General features: G+C 39.0%; 1 protein-coding gene and 1 long non-coding RNA gene across 4 annotated transcripts in view; one reads left to right on the top strand and one right to left on the bottom strand.

Moving 5' to 3' along the window:
- Positions 1 to 15,126, top strand: part of LOC148149821 (coiled-coil domain-containing protein 169-like) — a 69,518-nt gene extending 54,392 nt beyond the window's left edge. For all 3 annotated transcript variants that reach the window (XM_087988263.1, XM_087988264.1, XM_087988265.1), the window contains 3 exons: positions 90 to 143; positions 8,833 to 8,900; positions 13,107 to 15,126. In XM_087988263.1, coding sequence (XP_087844389.1) covers positions 90 to 143; positions 8,833 to 8,900; positions 13,107 to 13,209 — 225 coding nt within the window. In that variant the 3' untranslated portion in view covers positions 13,210 to 15,126. The remainder of the gene's footprint in view (positions 1 to 89; positions 144 to 8,832; positions 8,901 to 13,106) is intronic.
- Positions 1 to 24,399, bottom strand: part of LOC148149820 (uncharacterized) — a 78,545-nt gene extending 54,146 nt beyond the window's left edge. Inside the window, exon 1 of the long non-coding RNA XR_015757462.1 lies at positions 24,116 to 24,399. This is a non-coding gene — a long non-coding RNA (uncharacterized LOC148149820). The remainder of the gene's footprint in view (positions 1 to 24,115) is intronic.
- Between the last annotated feature and the right edge of the window lie 3,508 nt (positions 24,400 to 27,907).

Here is a 27,907-nt window from a genome sequence, read left to right as displayed (position 1 = left end):
TAATATAAAGCTAAAATAATATTGAACCCTGATTATGTGATTTAGTTAGCTTGATTGTCATTCTCTTTTTTAACAACTATTTCCTCCAGGCCTATCACAAAGCCAATGATGAACGTCGTACATACCTAACAGAAATCGCCCAAGTAAGTTTATTTTTGTTTGCTGAACAAATCAGAGCCATGCAATACTTTAAAAGAAATTCCAATGTGTTCCATGGTATTTGTTTCAACTGTTTTTGTAAAATAACTGAATACTTAAACAATCACAGAAGAAAAATCATCATTAGGGCTCAGAATTATTGTAGAGGGTTTGTTTGATCCATTCCCTGATTTAATAAAAATATTGTTTGATAATGAAACCTTTACAGTGCTGCTTGGTTAGATTTATGAGCTCAGCAGTATGTTGAATATGCTATATTATGTTCGATGTTGGAACTTCCTTTGTTGCTGCTTATGGAAATTCTTCTCCTTGGTAATAGCTCATTTTAATCCAGTCTGTGTTTAAGCAACAGGTTGTCAAATCATAAGCAGACGGATGTTAGTTAATACAAACAAAATCAGAAATTGCTGGAGAAACTCAGCAGGTCTACCAGCATCTGTGGAGAGAAAGTACTATTAGATGTTTCAGATCCTGTGACCTTTCTTCAGAATGTTAGCAGGATATTGCACATCCCTGTAAGACTCTAATACAGATCAGATACTCCAGCCAGCAACTTTGTGCTTGCCCCAAATTCATCCCAATAAAAATAATTAATCAATCAAAATCATAAATTATTAAAAGGGACAGTTGAGCTTGGATTGACCCCAATTTTATACTGCCTAAACTATTAAATGGGTGGTATCGGAAGCTGGGTAAGAGTGGGCATTCTGTTTTATATTTTATTTTATATTTTAGTGTAAAGTGGCAGGAAGGTGGAAGGTACTATCTTTGGGATGATGCAGTTTGCTCATTTGGGGCAAAGTCTTCCCTGTCTGAAGACCCTGATTGACCTTATTCTGGAATCTTCTTTCATGGGTCTGTCTGCATGCAGTCCCAGTGGCAACCGCTACAAAGCTCTAGCACTACTGGACTTAAACTTAGTCTTTTTGGTAACTGTTATATTATAAAATTGACTGGTCACTTCCTTAAGCTTAAATCTTTCATGACCTCAGCATATGTTTCATAGCCATAATGTATTTTAGGATTGTTGAAATGCAAGTAATTGGATACAGTAAGATCTGACAAACAACAATGCAATAATGATGAAATGATTGATTTTTAAGTGGCGTTCATTAGGTGCTGAATATTGATCAGGAAAGTAGGTGGGAATCCTCTATATCCTTCAAAATTAGTTTTATGGGATCTTTAGCCCTTATCTGAACAGGGCCTTATTTGAATGTCTGACCCAAGACCCAAGGAGTGGCATGGTGGCTCAGTGGTTAGCATTGCTGCCTCACAGTTCCATGGACATGTGTTTGATGCCACCTTCAAGCGACTGTCTGTGTGGAATTTGCCCATTCTCACCGTGTCTGTGTGTGTTTCCTCCAGGTGCTCTGGCTTCCTTCCACAGCCCAAAGATGCACAGCTTAGGTGGATTGACCATGCTAAGTTGCCCATAGTGTCCAGGAATATGCAGTCTATGTGGATTAGCCATGAGACATGCAGGGTTACAGGGTAAGGGGTCTTGGTGGGATGCTCTTCAGAGGGAATTGATGGCTGAATGGCCTGCTTCCACACTGTAGGGTCTCTATGATTCTTCTATAAAGAGCTGTCATTCCCTACAGTGCAACATCACTCAGTACAACAGTGGGGTGTCATCTAGATTTGATGCTCAAGATAGGCTTAGACCCATGATCTTCTACCAAGAGGGGGTTAAAATGTTAGACATGGGTGATACCATTATAGATTATTTAAATGATCAAATCCATTCACTCCCCATCCCAATCAAGATAAATGTAATACCAGCATTACACAATTGTATGGAATAGCTGTCCAAGAGAACTATGAAACCTGCTCCAGGAAATTTTCCTTGAAAACAAAAGACTTCATATTTCAAATTAATTTACATGTCTGTCCATTTTCAGGTATTTTGTAGACCTCTTTATTTTAGTGGCTGTGGTTTACAGCTGTGTGGGCATAATATAAAGTCATGATCATTTATGATCCTTTTACTACTTGAAATTTTCTATTTCCCATACATAATCATAGCGTTATCCCTCTGTGAAAAGAACACAGAACTGCAGCATTGTAAGCATAAGGTAAGATGAAAGTGACTGCTTAACATCAAGGTAGCATTTAATAGAATATGGCATCAAAGAGCCCAAGCAAAATTGAAGTTATTGGGAAACCAGGCAGGAAGCTCTCCACTGGTTAGAGTCTTAGCGCAGCCTGTTACATTATTGCAGGGGTTCCTCAGCATAGATTTTTTTAAAATCAACTTGCTCAAAGTTGTTATGATATACCTCTGGGGCTGGTGGAACCTGAACCCAGGCCTCTTGGCCCAGAGGTGGTGATACCACTGTGCCACAAGACTGTATGGGTTCCTAAGAGGACTGTCTTAGACCCAATTATGTTCAGCTTCTTCATCAATTACCTTATCATCATGAGGTCAGAAATTGGAACATTTGACAGCGATTGTCCAATCTTCGGTCCATTTACGTGAAGCAGCCCATGTCCACTTGCAGTTAGTTATGGACTGTTCACATTTGGTTGATTAGTGACAATTAACAATCACGATGCATAAGTGTCCAGCAATAACCACCTCCAAAGAGGATGTGCTCATCTCCCTTGTCATTCAATTGTATTACTATTCCTGAAGCCCCCACCATCGGTATCATCATTTATCAAAAACATAATTGAACTAATCATACAAACAATAGCCACAAGAGTAAGTCAAAGCTGGCAATTCTGGGAATTTCAGTAACTCAGCTCCTGACATCCAAAGCTTGTCCACCATCTACAAGATGAGTGTGGAGTGTGATGCAGCTTCAACAACTCAAGACGTTTGACACCAATCAGGACAAAGCAGCCTGTTTGAGCACCCATCCCATCCATTTCCTTCGTATGGTGGCAGTAGAGTGTACTATCTATCTACAAGATGTACTGCAGCATCTACCATCTAGAATGATAAGGGCAGCAAAATGCATGGGAACATGAACACATGCAAGTTGACCTCCAAGCCAATCAGAACTAAATTGCCATCTCTGCGGTTAAAATTCCTTTCTAACAGCACTTTAGGTGTAGCTACCCTTGATGGACTACTGTGGCTCAAAATGACATCTCACCATTACCTTTAAGGGCATTTAAGGATGGGCAACAAATATTGGCCTTGGCGGTGACACTCATGTATCATGAAGGAATAAAGAAAAACATTTCAACTTTACATGTCGACATACAAGTGTTAACCTCAAACAAAAGAACAGAAACATGAAGCAGGATGAATAAAGTCAAAGCTTATTTTCTGCTGGTGGAATTGCAAAAGAATGCTATTTCAACAATTGTCACCATTAAAATTCCTTAAGTGGGAATAGGCCTTCTACTGGGATGATTTTTGTGCATAAAATTATATAGTTCAGGAAAGAAATGTAAGTAAACAAAATTGTAGTTATGTAACAAGGTTGGACTGACCTGGTAACAAATTTCTGCAAAGTTATGGTCAGTGTTCATTTTTCAGCTTTTTTTAAATCCAATTTTTGTTTTAAGAAGCTACAGTATAGATTGACACATTCGTTATTTTAAAACAGATAAAAATGTGTGATGTCAAAGATCTGTGGAACATGTAGCTTTAATTATTATGCTTGCACATCTGAAAGGTACTAATTACGTTTTGTCCCATTGCTACTTAGCTGTATAAATTACAAGGAGATTAGCTTCCATTTAACTCCTTCCTACCCAAAGACAGACAAAGCAGAAAATTCATTAGGAAAATAAATGGGATCCATTCTGAACTTCTTGCTGTAAATTGGTTAACATCATGCTTACTGGCAAAGTTTCAGATGTGTTCCAACCAGGAACAGATGTGAAGAATGAAACAGAGGAAATGGTACTGAATATTAATGAATCTAGAGATTACGAGTAGCAATTTCAGAACCTGAAATATTATCTTGTAACTGTTCAAGGAGATGGATTAAGTAATTATTCACCTTAAGTGTTCCAATTTCCTAAAATTGGTGAAGAGTACAAAATTTTCTGGATTTTTTTTTCCTCAGAAGTGGCAGCACAGTGGCTAGCAGCACTAGGGACGTGGGAGTTTGCACATTCTCCCATGTCTCAGTGGGTTTTCTCCAGGTGCTCTGGTTTCCTCCCAAAATCCAAAGATGTACAGGTTAAGTGGATTGGCCATGCTAAATTGCCCATAGTGTTTCAGTGATGCGTTGGTTAGGTTCATTAGTCATGGGGAAATTTAGGGGAATGGGTCTGGGTGGGTTACTCTTCAGAGGGGTCGGTGTGGAGTTGTTGGGCCAAATGGCTGGTTTCCACACTGTAGTGTTTCTATGATTTCTTTTGAGTATAACAGTTTTTTTAATCTCCTTGGGAGTAAGTCTATCAAATATTCACCAAGCATAATTACTTTGTAAATTCAGTGCAAGTACATCTTTCTAGTATGGTTAGCAAGGAGGAGATTTCTAGAGGATTTTGCTGAAAACAATTATTTTAGGAATGGCTGAACTAAGCAAGATGGCATTAATTAATACCAAAGTAAATGCTGAGGAGAAGTCCTAGTTTAATATCGCAATTCAAGAGTGTACTTTGTTTTTAATGGACCAGGTTTCACAATTCTCACTATCAGCAGTGAATGCCATTGCTTTGTCTAAAAGAAAACTGCCCACAAAGATTTTGCCATGTGTGGCATGGATTTTCCCTATCCTGACATTCATTTGAATTTGGTGCCAACTCAAGGGACTCTTCAGGTACATGGCAAAAGTGATGTTATCAAGCAGAGCAAGCAGCCAATCACATTACTCACGACAGCAAGCTAGAAAGAAAATGCACTGACTGTCCTCAGATGTTAATTACATCTTACCAGATAGAGTTAAACCTGACTATAAAAGGTAGAAGCTGAAGTATCACAAGATATTTTCAAAAAGTGTATGTTTTTTCATAATGGAGAAAGTTACATTTGATAAAATTAATTTTTTTATGGTCAGATGTTTTGTAATTTTGAATCTAATATGCTGTTAAAATTTAGTTCTCTCTTATTCACAAGTCACATCTTTAATAACTTTTACAGTGAGATTAACATGTTCTTGTCAGTTCAGTGATTTCAGTTTGTTGAGGTCTGTGGGGGACTTCAGCAGTGCACCCTACAGAGAAAAATAGAATTAATGACAGCAGCTTCTTGAGTTCTATGTTTTCATGTCAGCACTCATGCAGACACCTAGTTTGCTACCAGTTCTGGAGCAATGAGAAAATAAAATGTTTACAGTATTACCATCATTGCTGCTGCAAAATCCAAGCCAATATTTCTGGTACCTTTTGTTGCATTCACATTATCAACATGATTAAATAGGCACAATAACAATATCATAAAATCATCTGAAACATTATCTATTTAGTTCATTATTCAAAGTCATATTAATCTGCTTTAAGTGGGCAAGTTTAAAATAACCTGAGTAAACAAATTCAAATACAGTAAAGTTCAGTTTAAACTTAAGTACTAAATTAGTTATAAACCATTCTTAAGCATTAGAATTCTTCGACCACAGTTTTCAGTAAATAAGGTGCTGTGAGATGTGGCTTGGTGGCAGAGTTTAAGCATCTTGCAATAACAGGTTAGAAAGAGCCTTACACTGATTCATGTACATCACACATGCATTGTTACTGAATGAACATCTACTACTATTCAGTAACCATAACATTAAAGCAGTCATAAAGCAGTCACAAACAATTGCATGCTCTCTTTTTGTCTTGCAGTTGTATGGGTTCACACTGTATAAGCCAATAGTCACGGCAAAGGTTGTAGCCATCAACCTCTTAGTCACTTTGCAAATGGTCCTAACTTACAAAGTCTGTCTGAACTACTTATTGACCCACAGCTGATGAGGGAAATAAACTGGCTGGCTGTAGGCTTATGGCATTTTTTCACTAAAGAGAAAGGACAGTCTTATCAGAAGTCCAATGACTTCTAGATAAACATTCAAACTCACTAGTTGATCAGCTACCCAAAGCCAATCTCACAGCAGGGAGAAGATGTCATTGACATTTTATTGCTATTCGCAGAGCAGTTATTTGTTTCCACCTGAATCCATCATTGTGCATGCCCCCTGGCTCCTGCTTGTCTGTAGTAACTTCCCCATTGCTTGACTAAATAGCAGTGTAAACAGCACTTATACTGAGTGTCAGGAACTCTTTTTAAAAGTACAACACTCTTTTCTATAAGCCTTTGTTATTTTCCTTTTTCAATAAAATTCCACAATAAAAATAGAGATGATCTTTATAGAGATGACTCTCAAATGTGATGTAAGTGACAACAGATGTTTGTAGCCACATCACCTTTCAATGACAGATACAAGTAAGCCAGCTCTGCAGTACAATGATTACTGGATTGGACAGCTTTATAATAATTTCAGATAAACTTGTCAATACAATATTGTGTGGAGAAATAGCAGGGAACTTAGCTGTGATATATGTTGGTAAATCTTATGATATTAATTAATTAATTAATTCAAGCAGTGCCCCTTCATGCAGTTCGAGGTTCTTGTCTGGACTCTTAATTCGTGACTGTGCTTTCTCACTGTAGGCAAGTATGGGTGTGTGGGAGGAAATGCATTTACTGTATTCTACCTATGTGAAGATTTTATTAAAAGTTGGAAATTCATAAGCATGGTAATGAGTTTCAGTGCTTCAGACACTTTTCAGACTGAAAAGAAAAACATAAACTACATTTCATACTCTTATAACCATAATTAGATAAATCTATAAAATATAAACTATTCAGCAGCTCAGATTGCTGTTTCTTACTGATCAGACTTGAAAGACAAAATTAAAATTTTGATGGCTCAGTGGTTAGCACTGCTGTCTCAGAGCACCATGGACCCGGCTTCAATTCCAGCCTTTGGTGACTGTCTGTATGGTATTTGCATGCTATTCCTGTGTCTGCATGTGTTCCTGCCAGGTGCTCTGGTTTCCTCCTACAGTCCAAAGATGTGCAGGCAAGGTGGATTGACCATGGTAAAATGTGGAGTTACGGAGAGAAGGTGGGTGCTGGGTCTGGGCGGAATGCTCTTTGGAGAGTCTGTGCAGATTCGATGGGTCAAATGGCCTCTTTCTGTGCTGTAAGGATTCTATAATTCTAAAATATGATGCACTTGTTATTAATCTCAGGTCAGAGATAAATGGGAAGAATAGTTCCAATGACAGAACAAAAATAAAATACCCTCCAACTCCTTATAATTAAAAAGGAAATACCACATCTTCTGACAGCTCATTTCATATATGCACTGACATTCATCTGATTTTTAAAACTGGAGACAGTTTGAGCTAAAATAGTTTTTCTTTTCATTTTAAAACAGACTTAATTGGCCACAGTGGTCATTTGATCACAGGTTGAGCCAGTTCTTGAAACTATCAATAAGCAGGACCTAGTCTAAATACGAAATTAAAAGTAATTAAAATGAAGTAAACTGGTCACACGCTCCTGTATTTGGTTTCTAGGTGCTTCACATTTTTATTTCCATCATATTTATGGGAGGGAAAGCAGAAGAATGGGGTTGAGAAACATATCAGCCAAAATCAAATTACCGAGCAGAATTGATAGACCAAATTCTGCTCTTGTATCTTATGGTCATAGGTTGGGATGAAAGTTACAACCAGATTATCCAGCTTTAGAAAAAAAAATGAAGCCAGACAGTGGAATACATAAAGGAGCTATATTTCAACAGGACGCAGAGAAAGGGAGAGGAAGAGATGAATGATAACAGGAGAACTGGTAGACTTGGTCTGTCCCAGTCCCTCAAAATAGTGCACAGTGATAAAGTAAACTGGAGAAACATCCATCCACCAGGAACACAAGGATATCGACAAATTTTGTCTCTGTTACGTGTACAACACATCAATTAAACAACTGTGGTCTCAGGTTTAAATCTAATACTGCAAGGACTCAAAGGACTTTTAAAACTGCCTATTCATGTTCTTCCTTTTTGTACTAGTCACCACTCCTTTTTAAACTTTATACCCGAGTTGTATGTGTTTGATGTTGCATTTTATTATTTATCCTTATGGTTAGTCAGTAATAAAATTACTCTTTTGCTCAAAATGAATCTTGTAATTGGCTCCTTGACAACTACTATGTTTAAATGAAGTGTGATGTAACTGGTTGCTAAAAAGAATGTAAAAATCTTTATTGCAGTCAAATGGCAAGGGGGGAATTAAAAAGACAGGAGCCAATGTGGAATGCAGTGGTTCAAGGCGGCAGCTCACCACCACCTTCTCACGAGCAACTAGGGATGGGAAATAATTGCTGGCCAGCCAGCTACACCCACATCCCACAAATGAATTAAAAAGAAAGTCATATCTTCTCCCTCAAGGTTGGTCGTTTAGGATGGGGATGAGGAAAAGATTCTCCATTTGGAGTTTAGTGAACATGTGGAATTGTCTACCACAGAAGACTGTGGAGGCCAAGTCACTGAATGTATTGAAGAGATATAACGGTTTGTCTTTAAAGGCATCAAGAGGTTCAAGGAGAAAATGGGAATATGATTTGAGATAGAGGATCAGCCATGATCAAATTGAATGGAGTGGAGATTCAAAGGGCCAAATGGACTACTCGAGCTCCTGATTTCCCATCACTTTGTAACAAACTTTCTTTGGAGTTTTGAAAACATTGATTTTTTTTTTCTAATTAATGATTTTTAGACAAATTTATCAATTGAAACAGCAAAGAAGCAAAAGGAAAAATGGTCAAGAGAAAAGAACATTTTGAAGTAAGTATTTTATCCATTTCTCTTAGTAAATAAGTATATTTTCTTGGAGACAAGAGGTGCAGCAAGCATCACCTTTGACAATCACAGTGCTGGTAGTTGAACAGTAGTGGAAGAGTTAAAAGTAATTACCAAAAAGGCAGGATGGGAACTGTAGAGATTTTGGATGTCAATGCTGGTTCAATTATTGCAATTGCTCTCCCACTTCAGGTCAATGTGGTAAATATTACCTGTATGTTTACATTGTCAATCTGTTTTCAAAATGCAGGCTAAATCAATTCCAATGACCAGCCTAGAAGTGTTGTTGGCAAGGGTAGCTGATAGCATGGCTGCCAGGATGTTCTACTATCGGTTCTGAAATGGGAAACCTGACCCTATTGTGGATGAATGGCAGGACTTCAGTTGGCATTTTCCTGGCAGTGGCAATTAAGAGACCTCCATGACAATCACAGTCCCTTCAAGGGTGGCAGCCCACTGCTCAGAACTGCAGCCTAGTTAGAAGTAGAATTCCTAACAATCCCATGAACCTCACTAAATCCATTGTTCCAATAGTATCCTTCATAAACACCTACTTACACTTATATAGTTAAAAATCACAACACAAGTTGGAAGCACAAGTAAACCTCTTGGACTATAACCTAGTATTGTGTGTTTTTTAACTTTGTGCACCCCTGTCCAACACTGGCACCTCCATATCATGACTGCACTTGTATAGCACTTTTAAAACAATGAAACATCCCGTGCTGCTTCACAGAAACATTATAAAAGTATAATAAGACATTAGGTCAGATATCCAAAAGCTTCAATGAGATAGGTTTTAAAGAGTCTCTTAAAGAATGGAATTGCGCTGGAGAGGCAGGGAGGTGTAAGGATTCCAGAAATTAGAGCCAGCCAGTACAGCATTGGAATAGCCAGTCTCAAGGTAACAAAGGCATGGATGAAGGTTCCAATGGCAGATGATCTACGACAGGGCTATTTTCTTCATTTTTCCATAGAACATGGGAATCGCTGGCTAGGCTAACATTTATTAGCTATTTCCAAATACCCTCGTTGAAGGTGGGGGTGAGCTTTATTCTTCCTCAAATTGCTCACAGCAGTTTCACATTCTCAACTGCTTTTCCTTTAACTATTTACAGTTTCTCTGCAGCAGTTTTTTGCTCAACTGTTGGTTGGAGAGACAGTTAGAAGCAATGAGGAATTTATAAGAGCAAAGCGATGTTTGGAATGGCAGTTATAGAAAGGGGAAAAAGTCTCAGATACAGTCACATAAATGGGTTTACTCCAGGAAAGATAAGAGAGGTAGGCAGGCAGTGCAGGATTCTTGTGTGGCTATCCTCATTTCAAACAAGTATGTTGTTTTGGAAAATGTAGGGGGTGATGAATTCTCAGGGGAACAGCCAGGTTTCTGGTATTGAGACTGGCCGTAATGCAATGAGGGATACATCGGGTTCCAAGAGATCAATTATGTTAGGGGGGTCTGTAGTCCGAGGTACAGACATATCTCTCTGTGGCCAGCAGCGATAAATCAAAATGTTATGTTGCTTCCCTGGTGCCAGGATCAAGGATGTCTCAGAGAGGGTGCAGAATGTTCTCAAGGGGGACAGGGGCCAACAGGAAGTCATTGTACACATTGGAACCAAAGACATAGGAAGGGAAAAGGTTGAGATTCCGACAGGAGATTACAGGAGTTAGACAGGAATTTAAAAGGAAGGTCCTCGAGAGTAGTGACCAGTGGAGTGCCACAAGGATTGGTGCTGGGTCCACTACTTTTCATCATTTATATAAATGATTTGGATGTGAGCATAAGAGGTATAGTTAGTAAGTTTGCAGATGACACCAAAATTGGAGGTGTAGTGGACAGCAAAGAAGGTTACCTCAGATTACAATGGGATCTTGATCAGATGAGCCAATGGGCTCAGAGTGGCAGATGGAGTTTAATTCAGATAAAAATGAGGTGCGGCATTTTGGGAAAGCAAAACTTAGCAGGACTTATACACTTAATGGTAAGGTCTTAACAAAGAGACCTTGCAGTGCAGGTTCATAGCTCCTTGAAAATGGAGTTGCAGGTAGATATGATAGTGAAGGAGTTTGATATGCTTTCCTTTATTGGTCAGAGTATTGAGTACAGGAGTTGGGAGGTCACGTTACGGCTCTACAGGACATTGGTTAGGCCACTGTTGGAATATTATGTGCAATTCTAATCTCCTTCCTATCGGAAAGATGTTGTAAAACTTGAAAATGTTCCGAAAAGATTTACAAAGATGTTGCCAGGGTTGGATGATTTGAGCTATAGAGAGAGATGCTGAATAGGCTTGGGCTGTTTTCCCTGGAGCGTCGGAGGCTGAAGGGACCTTATAGAGACTTATAAAATCATGAGGGGCATGGATAGGATAAAGTGTGCATGGGGTGTGTGTGTGTGTGTATATGTGTATGTGTGTGTGTGGTCCAGAACTAAGGGGCAACGTTTTCACGCGGAGAGTAGTACATGTATGTAATGAGCTGATACAGGAAGTAGTGGAGGCTAGTACAATTGCAACATTTAAAAGGCATCTGGATGGGTATATGAATAGGAAGGGTTTGGAGAGATATGGGCCAGCTGCTGGCAGGTGTGACTAGATTGGGTTCGCATATCTGGTCGGCATGGACAAGTTGGCCCGAAGGGTCTGTTTCCATGCTATACATCTCTATGACTCTATTCCTTCACCTCTACTTTTGAAACATTTGTCCAAAGCAAGTTAGTCACTGTTTTCCATTTCATTGTCTCGCAGTATGAATCCCAGCCCCACACCCTCAAACCCACGGGATGCAAGTGTATCTGGACCATGACTGGCCAGCACTCGGTCACAAATATGGTTTGACCACAGCACATTTTGATAGGATTTCTTCATATTTAAAGAAATTATCCACCTTGGAGGGTAAAGATATCAATTTCTTCATTATTAGGTCTAAGACTATCAATTAGTTTTGTCCATCCCTGTTGTTACTGTTCTCAATTAAATCATCCTGCCCCTTTTAATTTTGTCCCAGATCCCGGTTTCATCCTAGTTTCTCCTGCATCATAGTTCTTACTTTCTCCAAGATTATCTCAGATGGTCCTGTGATCCCTCTATCCTTTTCCAGTGATATTTCCTAACTGCCCCCTGTCTTGTAACCAGTTTCTTCTACTCAGGCTCTGCCTTGACCTCTTTCAAACCTATCATTCTCTTTTCAAAAAATAGCCATCCAACTCAGTACTTCAGTAATACATTCCATATTCCCCTTTTCTAAGCTTCATCAAGATATTGTCTCTCAGCTTCATTCCTACCTTTCCACTAACTCACCATTTTATTGCAGCTTCTGCTTTTCCCATAATATTGAAATAGTCCTAACCAAAGTCATAAAGGAAATGATACCTGATGAAGGGCTTTTGCCCGAAACATCAATTATCCTGCTCCTCGGATGCTGTCTGACTTGCTGTGCTTTTCCAGCACCACACTCTAGATTCTGATCTCCAGCATCTGCAGTCCTCACTTTCGCCTCATAAAGAAAACCCTCTGTTTCACTATCTTGCATTACCCCTCCTTGACCTTTTTGCAGCCTTCAAAATTTGCTATTTGGGTTTGCATAGAAGGTATACAAATGTACTGAGGTAAGAACAAGCGTTGATATTCAAGGCTCATTGATCATCTGAAAAGGAGTGTTGAAATAAAAATAGAGACTTGTTTGCATTGATCCTTGAGGTGTTGTTAGGACGAATGTTCCACTCAATTGGGGATCACAATGCTAGTAGATTTCTTCGGGTACCCATGCTCTAAGTAGCGAGAATGAGGTAAATGAGACTCGTTACCATTTGCATACTGATGTTACCTTCAGGGTGGAGGCCCAGTTACATTGTAGGCAGGATAAAATATAGGAAAGCAACTACATTTTGATGTGTTACCACACATCATTCCTTTGCATTGCAGCTTTGAACAGATTCTTAGGATTACCAAAGAAAATTCCACTGTTACACTTGGTAGATGTACATGGGTGCAAAGCAAAAATCAAATATGAAATAGCACTGCAGATAGATATCATGGCTAAGTTTTATTTAGTATTTTTTAAATGAAAAGGATGATGCATTAAACAATGATTTTTTTTTTGGATAATCTAGTTGTTTTAAATTCTTGCAGCTGTTGAATGTAGTGTTTTTTTTCCCAGACAAATAACAGACAATTATGTTTCCTTCAGAGAAAAGTACAACGTGCCAACTGCTGAAAGGATTTTGGATCTCAAGAAAGGACCAATCAAAAAGACTGTAGCGTTGAAACGGCTTCCAAAATTGAAACACTGACGTTAGAATATTATTGTGGATCAGACATGGTGATTTGTGTGTCAGAAGAACCTGTTATTTACAGTACTTAAATCCTAATTTTAGGTTAATTTAATTGTTGCTCATCTAAATTAGAGATATTTGGTTTTGTAGAATCAGTAATAATAGTTTGTACATCAGTAAAATTTAATAGATTGATTTAATGTATGCATTTTTAATTATTGTATTCATAACTGAACTTGTTAGTAAATTTCTATCCTTAAAAAAATGTTTCCCAGGATTGACTGCTGATAAATGAGTGAATAAGATTTAACAGAGCAGCAGGATCCCTGCTTCTCATTTATAAGATCATTACACCTCACGAGAAAGATTTGCTACCAAAGGGGTTTGACACTGCTGAATTTGCCATCCTGAAGTTGGGATATTAAACCACGACAGTATTTTCCCTCTTGGGTGTATGAGAAATAGCCCCATGACACAATTGTAAGAACAACTAGGAATTATTCTTGTAATTATGTTTTACATTTGTGACTCAACCCACACCACCAAAAGGGCCTTTTTTTGTTGTATATCTCTAGGACACTGCTCTTCAAACCTAGATTAACTGCTGCTTGTGAAATTTGCTGTTTGTAAACTGACTGCTGTCTTTCCTTATATTAAAGAGGCATATTACATGACAATGGAGTTTTTCAGCATCCTGGGTTCTATATAAATGGAGTTCTTTCCCTATGCATCCAGATATTTTTTCTTCATTTCAATTTTGCTCCTTGTGAAAAACAATTGTAGATTTTTACAGTAAGGACTAGATACTGTAATAGAATTCCTGCAGTCATTATGTAGGGGCTATATTTCAAGAGAGCATATTGTTTTGTCTGGCACAGCATAACTTCTAGTTTCTTAGACAGGCCTGTTAGGTTTGAATGTATTTGTATTTTAATGGCGACTTATTAATGAGTTCAAATTTCACTGTAATTCAATGTTGTCAGACCAAATGCCAAGGATTTAGTCCAGTGATAGTACCATGATGCTAACATGTCTCCCTCATGTTCTTACGTGACTAAGCAGGTGGAGTAAACCAATGTGCTCTGTGATCCTGCTTAACTATTCAATAAAATCACTGATCTTACCACTGGCCTTAGCTCCACTTTCCCATTGCACTCCATAACCCATGACTCCTTTGTCAATCACAAAGTACTCTAGTAAGTCTTTCCTGAACTACTTCCAGTGAAAGATTATCTCTCGTTAAGAAAGGAGACAGAAATTGTATATACTCCTCCAAGTGCAGCCTCATCAATGTTCTGTACATTGCAGTAAGACTTCTTTACTTTCGTACTCTGTTCTCCTGGGCATCAAGGTGAGACTGTAATTATTGAAATACCAAAAATGGCCAACAATGCATTCAGCTTCCTACCTGCATGTTTTACGCGATCATTCGCAAGATACCTAAATGCCTCTGTAACAGCATTCCACAATCCATTTAAATAATATCTTTAAAAAAGTGGACAATTTCACATTTTCCCACATTGCACATCATCTGCTAGATCCTAACCCATTCCTTTAATTAATATTCAATGTTGCCTTTAGGCTATGCACTTATTTGGAGGGTCCACATGAGGCATGTAAATACATTGGCCTCTGGTTTGGAAGTTGTTACTATGCATGAACTTTGGAGCTCCTTGCCACAACAAGAACATATTAGAGAGAATGATTTGGAGATGCTGGTGTTGGACTGGGATGTACAAAGTTAAAAATGACAACACCAGGTTATAGTCCAATATTAGAGGGAAGGTAGACTTTATAACTTTCGCACAGTTTTCTTTCCTACCTATTTTCATAGGGTCTTCAAATTTAGCTACAATAATCAATTCCTTCACCCACAACAAAAATATATGATTCGGAGATGCCGGTGTTGGACTGGGGTGTACAAAGTTAAAAATTCACACAACACCAGGTTATAGTCCAACAGGTTTAATTGGAAGCACACTAGCTTTCGGAGCAATGCTCCTTCATCAGGTGAGATTGGGAAATGTAAATATTCACAGAGACCTGGATGCCTTTATTCATGTTATCATGCAGGTGCAGCAAGCAATCAGCAAGGCCAATGGTATGGTGGCCTTCATCACAAGGCAATTTGAGTACATGATTAAAGATGGCTTATTGCATTTGTATAGAGACTTGGTGAGACTTCACCAGGAGGATTATGTACTCTTTTGGTCTCCTTATCGAAAGAGGGATAAACTTGCCTTACAGGGAGTGCAACTGAGGTAATGAAGGAGCGTCGCTCCGAAAGCTAGTGTGCTTCCAATTAAACCTGTTGGACTATAACCTGGTGTTGTGTGATTTTTGACAAAAATATAGATCATAAGTAGTTGAGGCTCCAGCACTGATCCTAAGTCTGTTACCCTGAAACTGAGAGAAAGTGAGGACTGCAGATGCTGGAGATCAGAGCTGAAAAATGTGTTGCTGGAAAAGCGCAGCAGATTGCGCTTTTCCAGCAACACATTTCTCTAACCTGAAACTGATCCATTTATTCTGTTTCCTGATAACCAGTCCTCTATAGATACTATTATATCACCCCCAATCCTATAAGCTCTTGTGTAGTGATCAATTGTGGCACCTTATCAAATGCTTTTTGGAAATCCAAATAACCTACACCTACTGGTACACTTTTATCCATACTGCTTGTTACATCCTCAAAGGAACTCTCTCAAATGTGTCAAACAAAACTTCCTTTTCACAAAACCATGTTGACTCTGCCTCAATGTTATTATCTGAATTTACTACTCCTACCTGTTTAATAACGGATTCTAGGGTTTTCCATATCCTTTTTACTTCATGTTTACATGGGATTGTGTGTAAAACGTTTAGTGTCCATATTCCTGAAATGCCAAGGAGTTGAACAGTTCATTCACTCATATTCTCCCCAACCACCCTCTCCCTTCCTTTCACATACTTCTTGAGATCCACTACTTTGACTAAGTAGTTGATTATCTACCCTTATATCTCCATGTGATTTGATGCCAATTTATCTATTAATGCTCCCATGAAAGGTCTTTTGATGATTGACTGTACATTTTGCCATATACAATTGATGAATATATTTGGGCACAGGATTTAATAAGCAATTCACTGTTAAATTGTCTAATTTATCCTGCTTGCCACTAATTATTTGAATTTTGTTTTCTCTATCAATTTATTTTTAAAATGGTTTCTTCCTTTCCTGCATTTCACTCGTAATCCTCAACTTGCTTTAGTTTTCAGTTACCATAATTTAAAGATTTGTTTTATTGCTTACCAATAAGAATTTTGCACAAGTAATCTGTATATATCTTCTTAAATTATACACTCTCTCCTTAGCAACAACTTATAGGAACTTGGAATCCTTATAATGTGGAAGCAGGCCTTTCAGCTCATCATGTCTCCAAACAGCATTCTGCCCCACACAGACCCAATCTGTGTGAGCAGCCGAAGAAAATCCATACAGACATAGAGACAATATGGAAACTCCAAATGGCTGTTTACTAGAGAGTGGGACTGAACTAGGTACCTGGTGCTGAGAGGCAGTAGTTCTAACCACTAAGCCAAGTGTTGCCACAATGATCTATAGCATCATTAAAATAGCAAAATGCTCCACGGTATTTTACAATTGGAATGAAACCCAAGGAGGAGTGGGAAGCAAGAGAAATTACCAAAATTACAATCAAAAAGTTAAAATAAAATGAAGAACAGCAAGCATCGGAAATCTGTAACAAAAATTGCTGGATAAACTAGGGCACTGAACCAGAAATGTAAACTGTTTCATTTCCACAGATGCTGCCAAACCTGAGTTTCTCCTGCAGTTTCTGTTTCCATAAGGCCTTAAAGAGGTGGAGAGACATGCATGAAGATGAATGGATTGTTATAGAGGTTTAAGATGTCGGGTGAATGGCTGAAAATTCTGCTTTAAATTATAAAGCAGAGAGAAGGGAAATATATTGTAATCTGGAATTAGAATAATGAATAGTCTGCTGCATACCTCTAACTAAAGAGGAGAGTGTGGAAAGAGGTGAAATGAATCATAGCACATTTCATACACAGCAAGTGATTCAAATCCGAGGATACATCCAGAGCCTGAGGTCTAGGAATGGACAGAGTGGATTGACTAGAATCTATATGGTGAAAATAGATTTGAAAGTAAATGGTAACTTGACCAAAGTTGTGTGTAGATATGTCCAGAGTTTAGGTTGCAAAATCGTTCAAGCCTGATAGTCTGTGTGCTTGGCTATGTCAAGTTAGCAGTTTCTTTAATTTGGGATCAAATCTCACACTGTTAGGATGATACTTGATGATTACAAACAGAGCTTAATCTATTTTTTACTTGTTAATATTCTACTAGGTGCATTTTCAAGTGAATTGCTTATTACTAAGATGGTAGCTCTGTGGTTTTGGCTAAATTAGCATTCTGTCAGATAGATATTTCCAATCAACCTTTTCAGAGTTGTTATTATACGGATTTCTTTCTGAAGGATATTAGGTAATCACTTTTATAAATGTTTCATTTGTGAGGCGAACACTTAGCAGGATCCCTGCTGCTTATTTGATGCGACTGAGTGCTTCAGCTGCCATTTGAACACAAGAGATAATCATTTTTCAAGAAATAAAGATTTGAATCTACAATTCCTGTATCTTAGAACACGGCAATGTAATCTGTACCAGCATGTAATGAAATTCCAAATGTTTCTAATTCAAACCAAGTATAATCATTAATGTTATAAGATTCTTTAATTTAATAACAAGCATAAAGTAGACAATGTTTGTTGCTTATGGTCTGACATCATTTCATTTCTAAAGTAAAGAACACTGTATTCCTTCAGCCTTCTGCAAACTTTAAATTGTGTTCTTGTTGACATTCCCTCATGCACTTGTTTATAGTCAACGTGATATTTTTCAAAGAAGCACTAAATCAAAGAAAGGACACACTGAAACCCAATCTCGAGCTATGTAATGTCAAAAGCAACACAGTTAGAAAGGCCTTGAGACCCAGTGGCAAAAACAAGTGAGCTATGATACATGACAATCGCAGCAAGTATGATCAACAGTCTATTAATGTCCTGAATAAGCAGCAACAGCCATCAATCTCAGACGACCAATGTCGGTCTCTATGAAATAGAAAATAACATTTGTTCCCCAGAATCACTGAAATTTACAGCAGGAGAGAAAGCCACTTGTTGCACCGTGCCCGTTCTAGTTGATAAATATACAGTCTAATTCCACTTTCTAGCATTTAATCCATGGCATTGAAGAGTTTTAAAAATGTTGAATCAGTTTTCATGAATGAAAGGCTTATTTTATGTTAGCCTATCTTGGTTTTTTCCAATAAATTTACACTTCAACTGCATATTCAAGACCCTTAAATATTCGGCATCAACATTAGCAGTGTGAATGGGAATGTTGTGTCCTAAATGGAATTTTGGGTAATTTCTGTTCAACATATTGCTAGCTAATTACATGGTGGGTGGCACGGTGGCACAGTGGTTAGCACTGCTGCCTCACAGCGCCAGAGACCCGGGTTCAATTCCCGCCTCAGGCGACTGACTGTGTGGAGTTTGCACGTTCTCCCAGTGTCTGCGTGGGTTTCCTCCGGGTGCTCCGGTTTCCTCCCACAGTCCAAATATGTGCAGGTCAGGTGAACTGGCCATGCTAAATTGCCCGTAGTGTTAGGTAAGGGGTAAATGTAGGGGTCTGGGTGGGTTGCGCTTCGGCGGGGCAGTGTGGACTTGTTGGGCCGAAGAGCCTGTCTCCACACTGTAATGTAATGTAATCTAATCTAATCTAATCTAATGTGGTCCTCAGGAACTAAACTCTTCAGGATACTTATAGGTGTGGTCAGTAGGGTGGTAGAGGGTGGTGCATATATGGAATGAGCTGCCAGAGGAAGTGCAGGCTGGTACAATTCAACATTTAAAAGGCACGTGAATGTGTATATGAATAGGAAGAGTTTACAGGGATATGCACCAAATACTGGTAAATGGCACTAAATTAATTTAGGATATCTGTTGGCATGAATGAGTTGGACTGAAAGATCTGCTTCCATGCTGTACATAAATCTATGACTCTACAATACTGGATGTGAATGATAAGCAGTCAAATAATTTATCCTGAACAGTGCTTCCTGATTACCACATGAGGTTGAAATAATTAAGTTTGTTCGCAGATATGATTCCTGATTTGTATTTTAATGAACTCATTCATTTGAACTCAGCAGGAATTTGATAGTGGACAATTTGTTTGTCTTAGCCCTCACAGACCTAGATTTTCAGTCCTGAGACAATGAGGCAGAGTTGAGACTTGCTGATTTGCCGCAGAGGAAAAAGTGCCTGGAATGTCATGTTTCTTCATTGCAGGCACAGGCTAGTGTTGAGCTTAAGTTTCTCCCCTGCACACAGATTGGAGGGGCTGCTGAATGCTGACTTGGTCCGGGTAAAATAACTCCCATTTTCTGGAATCTTGCCACAGTTACATAAAAATTAGGCCCTCTCGTCCCCCTACCACTACACTCTACATTTCCATACCTGCCAACTCATGTCAATCCATGTCCATATCTAGTCCACTCCTCACCAACTACCCTCCCCTCCCCACCCCACCCCCCCCCCCCCCCTCAACCTCCCCCCATGGACTCTTGTAGGACCTGCGCAACAACTCATGATCCCCATTTAGCCCCCGGTCCCTTTTAACTCCTTTGCCAACTTAGTGCCAACTAATGACCATAATCCTATGCCCTCCGCGTACTAATACATTTAGTATCCACCCGAGCAGACCTCAGGAGCTATCCAGAGACAAAGCAAAAAGCTGTAAATGTTACATACTTCATTATAAAATAATAAGATAAACAAACAAGCCCTTCATGAAAGATGATTCAAAAGATTTAAATCTTTGAGTACTTAGCTTATGAAAAATATTTGTGTTTATAATGTGTCAGTGCTTAATTCAAATGGTTCTGCTGAGTTCAGGTTCTCTCTCTGTGTAAGGCATGTCCTGCCCCGGTTAGCCAGCTAGCAACATTAGGGTCTGTTGCAAATGTGGACAGGACTTCTGAATTCAGCTTCTCAGCACAGTCTGCACAACTTGTGAAAATTTAGACCACAGTCAAAGGAAAAGGATTACAATTTTGCTAATAGTTTTGATTGGCTAGTTGATTTTGGACTTCTAAAACTGGGATGATTTAATACTTTTGCTTCTTGCCCAGCTGGGACATTCCAGAACAATCTAGAATTCTGAAGATAGACTGACGTAATCTGCTCATTATGATATGATGTTAAACGGTTTCAAATTTGCAAGTCAGCAAAGGGACTTTATCTCATTAATATGAATAGAATGTTATTGTTTGTTAATTTCTTTGTTACAAGGAATGTAAAGAAACAGATTAAAATTTACTGCAAATGTAAAGAATTACTATATCGTTTGGTTAAAAATAAACTTTGATCACTTCACGAGGGAGTGTGTGCATTAGTCTGGATTCCAGAATAGAGATGTCATGTGTAAGATCAAGAAATATGGGCATTCACTGTTATGACCCATGGGCTGCATAATCATATGACTTGACATTGAGCAGGATCACAAGGTTTGTGGTGACTGCGAATGAAAGAGAGCAGTACTGTTGAATCCAAAAGTTATAATTGAGGTCAGCAAGACAGACCTTTTCTCCAATGCAGTCTCTTATCTTCACATATAAAAGACAACCAGCACTATTATTAAAGAATATCTTACTGCATCTCTAGCTACAGCAAATTCTCTAGATTCTTTTGCGGTCTGCCTGGTGCTTTGATTTTACATCTATAATCAATTTCCTCAGCCTCACTCCATTTTTAATTGTAGAAATTTCTTTTTAACAAACTTAAAAGTAACTTAAATCAGAAGTACAAATATTTAGCTCTTCAGCTTTACAAAGCAATTTTGCATTTGGAACTTTCAATGCAAAGGACCTATCACTTAGATCAGTAAATAACTTGGGTGTTTCTCATTCCTTCAGCTGAGGTACTTCAGAGAAAGAGGCCCTTCAACCATTTTGTCCATACCCTTCAGCATGGACGAGATGGACTGCAAAGTCTGTTTACATGCTGTACATCTCTATGACTCTATAATCAGACCTTTTGTATAGGAGTTGGGACATTATGTTGAGATTATACAAGATGTTGGTGAGGCCTCTTCTGGAATACAGTGTCCAGTTCTGGTTGCCCTGTTACGGGAACATTATTATTAAACTGGAGAGGGTGTGGAAGAAATTTACCAGGATGTGGCTAGGAATGGAGAGTTTGATTTATAAAGAGAGGCTAGATTGGCTGCGACTTTTTCCACTGGAGCATAGGAGGTCGAGGAGTGACCTTATAGAGGTGTGTAAAATCATGAGGTGTCAAGATAAGGTGAATGGCAGGTGTCTTTTCCCTAGAGTGGCAGATTTCAAGACTGTAGGGCATATTTTAAGGTGAGGGAAGAAAGATTTAAAAAAGACAAAACAGGCAACTTCTTTGTGTTTTTATATACAGAGTGGTTCGTGCATGGAACAAACTTCTAGAGGAAGTCGCAGATGCAAGTTACAACTTTAAAAGATGTGCACGTTAGACAGATTGGCCATGCTAAGTTGCCTGCAGTGTTTCAGAATGTGCAGGCTAGGTGGGTTAGCCATGCATGGTTACAGGAGTAGGGGGATGGGTCTGGGTGGGATGCAGTTTGGTGGGGATTCATTGGGCCAAATGGCCTGTTTCCAGACTAAAGGGATTCTATAAATTTATGACATTTAGATAGATGTATGAATAAGAAATGTTTGGAGGGATATGGACCAACCATTGGCAGGGGGTCTTTGTTTAGTTTGGGATTATGGTCAACATGGACTGTTTGGACTGAAGGGTCTGTTTTCATGCTGCGTATCTCTATGATACAATGGATGTTTAAGTCACTTCAGATCATAAAAACTAAAGAAACCTGTAACAGTGTTAAGTCATCATATTAGAGGAGAAAGTGAGGTCTGCAGATGCTGGAGATCAAAGTTGAAACTTTATTGCTGGAACAGCACAGCAGGTCAGGCAGCATCCAGGGAACAGGAGATTCGACGTTTCGGGCACAGGCCCTTCTTCAGGAATGAGCAGAGAGTGTTCAGCAGGAGAAGATAAAAGGTAGGGAGGAGGGACTTGGAGGAGGGGCGTTGGAAATGTGATAGGTGGAAAGAGGTCAAGGTGAGGGTGATAGGTCGGAGTAGGATGGAGGCGGAGAGGTCAAGAAGAAGACTGCAGGTCAGGAAGGCGGTGCCGGGCTGGAGGGATCCGGCTGAGACAAGGTGGGGGGAGGGGGGATGAAGAAACTGGTGAAGTCCAAGTTCATCCCCTGCGGTTGGAGGGTTCCCAGTCGGAAGATAAGACGCTCCTCCTCCGACCGTCGGGTTGTTGTGGTTTGGCGGTGGATGACTCATCCACCGCCAAACCACAACAACCCGACGGTCGGAGGAGGAGCGTCTTATCTTCCGACTGGGAACCCTCCAACCGCAGGGGATGAACTTGGACTTCACCAGTTTCTTCATCCCCCCTCCCCCCACCTTGTCTCAGCCGGATCCCTCCAGCCCGGCACCGCCTTCCTGACCTGCAGTCTTCTTCTTGACCTCTCCGCCTCCATCCTACTCCGACCTATCACCCTCACCTTGTCCTCTTTCCACCTATCACATTTCCAACGCCCCTCCTCCAAGTCCCTCCTCCCTACCTTTTATCTTCTCCTGCTGAACACTCTCTGCTCATTCCTGAAGAAGGGCCTGTGCCCGAAACGTCGAATCTCCTGTTCCCTGGATGCTGCCTGACCTGCTGTGCTGTTCCAGCAATAAAGTTTCAACTAAGTCATCATATTACTTTACTAAATAGGAAAAGTACTAACAAATCAACACTTGAACTATGTAGATCAGCTTATTTTTACAAGATAAAACCCTCATGATCAATCACTGTAATACACCCATGACTGTGTTGCCAAATTCTGAATGAATGCCATCTACAAGTTTGCTGACAATACTACCATGGTATGATAGATATCGAACAATGACGAGTCAGAATACAGAAAGGAGACAGATGGTTTGGTAACATGGTGCAATGAGAACAATCTCTCTCTCAAGGTTTGTAAAAATAAAGAACATGTCATTGACTTCAGAAAGAAAGGAGGAGAACACATCCTCCTCTACATCAACGAAGTAGAGGTTGAGAGGGTGGACATCATCAAGTTCCTAGGAGCGACAATAACCAACAACCTGTCCTAGTCTTCCCATGTAGATGCAATGGTCAAGAAAACACAACAATGCCTCTTCTTGCTCAAATGTCTCAGGAAATTTGGCATGTCCATAAGGACCTTCACCAACCTTTACAGATGCACCATTGAAAGCAAAGTGGCTGGGTAAATAACAGCCTGGTATGGCAACTGCTCTGTCCAGGACCATAAAAAGCTAGGAGAAGATTGTGTGCACAACCCAAACCATCACGGACGCCAACATTCTATCCATTGATTCCACTTACACAGTTCATTGCTGTGGGAATGCTGCTAACATCATCAAAGACCCATCCCAGCCCGGTAAAGCTCTCTTACAACTTCTTCCATCAGACAGAATATACAGAAGCTTGAACACACGCACCAGCAGATTCAGGAACAGCTTCTTCACTGCCATTATTAGACCGATGAATAGACTCTCTAACTTGCTAATGTTGATCTTGCCTAGTACATGCCCTGTGTGATGTAATGTATATGCCTCTAAGTTTTCTTTTCACCCTATGATCTGTATATCCCTGCTCATTATGATTTGTTTTTTCTGCTTGTAAACAAAGTTTTTCATTGTACTTCGGCACAGTGACAATAAATAAACCAAATCAAATCTTATACAGCATCAAATGACACTTAAAGTATCATCAAAATATTTAACACTAACCTGTCAGAATGTAGCTGACATCTCAGCAGGCTTGACTCAGTGTTCACAAGGTCTGAATCAAGGTGAAGTTTCCAGATACTATTGGTCCAGTTGAATATCAGAGCCCAGGAAATACACATTCTTCCTAGTGCTGGTTACAAGGCAATCCCAACGTCAGAAGATCTGCAGCCTGACTTTAACCTGAACTTCATTCTTCCCCATGTAAAGATTGTGTGGGCCTCTTTATATCCAGAAAACTTAGCTCTGCTTCAGAGAAAACAATATTTAAGTGACTCCTGACTCGATTCCAACTCCAAGACACAAAAATCCAGCCTTGTTAATGACCACTGTTGCACAAGGTATTCCATATTTGTGTTTGACACATCTGTCTTTGCTCTTGCCTTAGGAATTTTTCATTCTCCTCTATTTACTAAAAAGAATGCCCATGGTATCCAAAAACAGTGTCTTCATTGTCGAGCACATTTTCTTGAATGGTACAAGTGCAAAAATTAAATTCTGGCCACAAAATGAAGATCAAATTCACTGAAAACACAACATAAGTAAATTAGAAAGGATCAAAAGACATCTTCAAGGCTGGTCCCAAAGCTTCAGAATCACTGTCTAATCCTACAGGTCTCACCATGAATGAAGTACAACTATACAAAAAGTACAAGGCGTTAAATTTTGGGAAATTAGTTCCCTTCATCAAGTTTACAATAATATTTGTTCCATGGACAGAAACTTTGGGATGATATACTTAAAGCACAAAGAAAAGTGCAAAAGCTCAGTAGCTTAAAGCTCCCTAGTTTATGCTGCCTATATATCTGGTGTACTGGAGTGGAATTTCAATCCACAGTCTTTACTGAACCAGATTTTGTGCTGCTGTCATTATCAAACCGATTTCACAATTTTCCTGTCGATAGCACATTCAAATGTTCAATCACAGTGAAAGTAACACGACTAACAGCAAGTAAGCAAATAGCTTGACAGCTACGTTATTTGAAATTTTAAAAATCTGTCAGTTTGAAGATGTACCAAAATGTGATACTTGAAGTAAATTATGTGCCTGCCAGTCAACCAAATCCTTTTCTATGAAGAATATTACCAAACTGTCCAAGTCAACTGTAAAAAAAAACTGTTTTCATATCAATTAGATTTAATGCATACAAGTGAAAAGATTTATTTTCATAGTATTACTGCCCATGAATTATTGTTAAGCATATAAATTACACACTAATCCTACAGGTAAAGGTTTATGGACTGATTGATGTATTATTCTGATATTGTAAATTTTGATCAAGTGAAACTCACCAAAGCCTTTTTTTTTAGCTTCATGAACCAAGCTTGCATGGAAAAGGAAGAAGTTACTCTCGATCTCTCATGAGTTTAGGGGAATTAGAAAGGAATAGTACAAAAGGTAGAATGATTGGTTGAACACTACGATAAAAAGTTAACCTTGTACAGGTACACAATCCTTTATCCAAAATCCAAAAAACTCCAAAATCCAAAGTTTCTTCCATGGAGTGTCATTTTGGCATGCGAACAGGTGACCCAACTCCACACTCACTCGAACCAAGTCACTCAGATGTGACATGGCAGCGTGGCCCAGCACTGGCATGCGTCAATTGTGTCTCAGCACTCATACTATGCACACATGCATCTGCTGTTAGGTCATTTCTTTTTTATTTCATACTAAAAATGCCATTTATTTCAAAATCTGAAAAATTCCGAATTCTGAAAAACAAATGGCCCCAAAGGATTTTGAATAAAGGATTGTGTATCTGTACTAATTCTACTTGGTAAAATACTAAAAGAACTAATTTAACGTAAAGACACATGAAAGTATGCACCTTCAACTAATCGAATCAATACCTTCCTCAGACTATTTGCCCTAACTCAAATTAATTCTTTGTAAAAAGAGAAATCCTGCAAAAAGATGAAATTCTAATTCGTCTTTTCCCCAAGGGCAAGTGTAAAAGGCCAAAGTATTGATGCGTCTTTTCCAACCAAAATGTTCTGAAGAGGAGTCATTAGACTCAAAATGTTAACCGTTTCTCTCTCCACACTTGCTTCCTGCTTAGTTTCTTCACCACTTTGTTTTTATTTGATAACATTCATAAGCTGTGGTTGTGAAATAGTTTCTTATTAATCTACACATTGAGTCATGTCTAGGAATTTGCTGCCAGTGGTAACAGGATGAAATTTATCATTCTTTATACAGACCGGCCGCCATATTCGTGGGTCCGGTTTCCGTGGTTTCAGTTACCCACGGTTTGCTGCGATCCGAACATATTACAGGGAACGTTCCAGAACCAGGGACCAGGGGGCTGCTGCGAAAGATACGTTTCCCATTCATTTAAATGAATGGTCTGCGATTATCCACGGTTTTGGGTTTCTGTGTAGGTCTTGGAACATATCCCCCACGGGTTGCGGGGGAGGAGGGGGACTACTATACTTTATGTTGGCTCTCAAGCACCATATTATGGTAAATACAGACCACTTCCTGTACAGATCTCTACACAGGGGTTCTGTCACATGTATGAGCATGGCAAGCAACAGTATGACTCCTAAATTATATACAAGAATCCACACTGAGATACAGAATCTAAATCAATCAATAAATAATAGAATAATGTAAATCTGACAAAGAAAAAAGAATCAAGAAAGACACAGAAAAACATATCAGGTCGGCATGAACGAGTTGGACTGAAGAATCTATTTCCGTTCTGAACACCTCTATGACTAACTAATCTAACAATAATTAAATTCTTAAAGAATGAGATTTCACATAAAAAACAATTCGAGCTAGAGAGATTCTATTTAAGAGTGAAGAAATTAAGACATGTCACAGCGTCAAAAAAATCTAGTTACACTGGAATGCACTAACCTTAACATTTTATCAGTGTGCTGAATAGGTGTGTATCCCTTACTGAGATCTCAATGAAGAGTCTCTTAGCAAGGTGCCTGTGTGTACCTATTTGTAGAAGGAAGAGTAAGTTGTGTAGCAACTTCCAGGTTTCCATATTTAACTGTGCATACATAAATACCTGAATTTTTTAAAAAAATTGTTCCACAATACCAGTGAGCACTAATTTTCATTACCCTACTTTTATTGAAAAATTCCAGGTCATTTGTTCGACAAACAATTGACCTCGAAGTCTATATGTTCACTGTGTGAACATTGTTTATACTGTTTATACCACAGGCATTTCTTACTAATTTAAGACCCTATTATTCCTAGTTCAGACTTCAGGTAGAACACCTGATGAAACAAGCTGCCATCTTTTGCTAAGCTTTCAAAAACATCAGCGATCAGTAAAGTGTGGGGTTGGGGCTGGGGATGGAGAGTGAAAATGTGGGGTTCAGTTGTCGGCATAGCAACTGTAAATATGTAAGGGCTGTCCATATTTGAAACACACAAAATGGCTGACAAGGCATTGTCAGGGATAAACAGAATTAAACAGCCTGTTTCAGCATTAAATGAAACAAAGGTATATTTGAACAGGGTTATTCTAAGGTGAATGGGCAGCCCTATACAAACAGCCATCTGTGACAGTTTGTATCAGAGGATGACTAAGGATAGATACAAGTTCATTAAAATATGACAGATGATTGATTCCAGCCTCATTAATGAAAGGATATTGTCCCATTAGGTGAATAGTGCCGGTTCGAACAAGAGAAGTACATCTCAGTCCATGTGACAGTCAACATAACTCATAATGCAGCTATGAAAACAACAGCTGAAGTTATTCTATGGTAATCAGTTGTTTCTTTGAAGTTATTCACATTAATAAGAAATAGGTTCAAGTTAAA

The sequence above is a fragment of the Chiloscyllium plagiosum genome, unplaced genomic scaffold (genome assembly GCF_037043375.1).
Source record: "Chiloscyllium plagiosum isolate Xiang-an unplaced genomic scaffold, Cpla_swu_hap1 HiC_scaffold_6, whole genome shotgun sequence".
Classification (NCBI taxonomy): domain Eukaryota; kingdom Metazoa; phylum Chordata; class Chondrichthyes; order Orectolobiformes; family Hemiscylliidae; genus Chiloscyllium; species Chiloscyllium plagiosum.
This window is presented reverse-complemented; position numbering and strand designations above follow the sequence as displayed.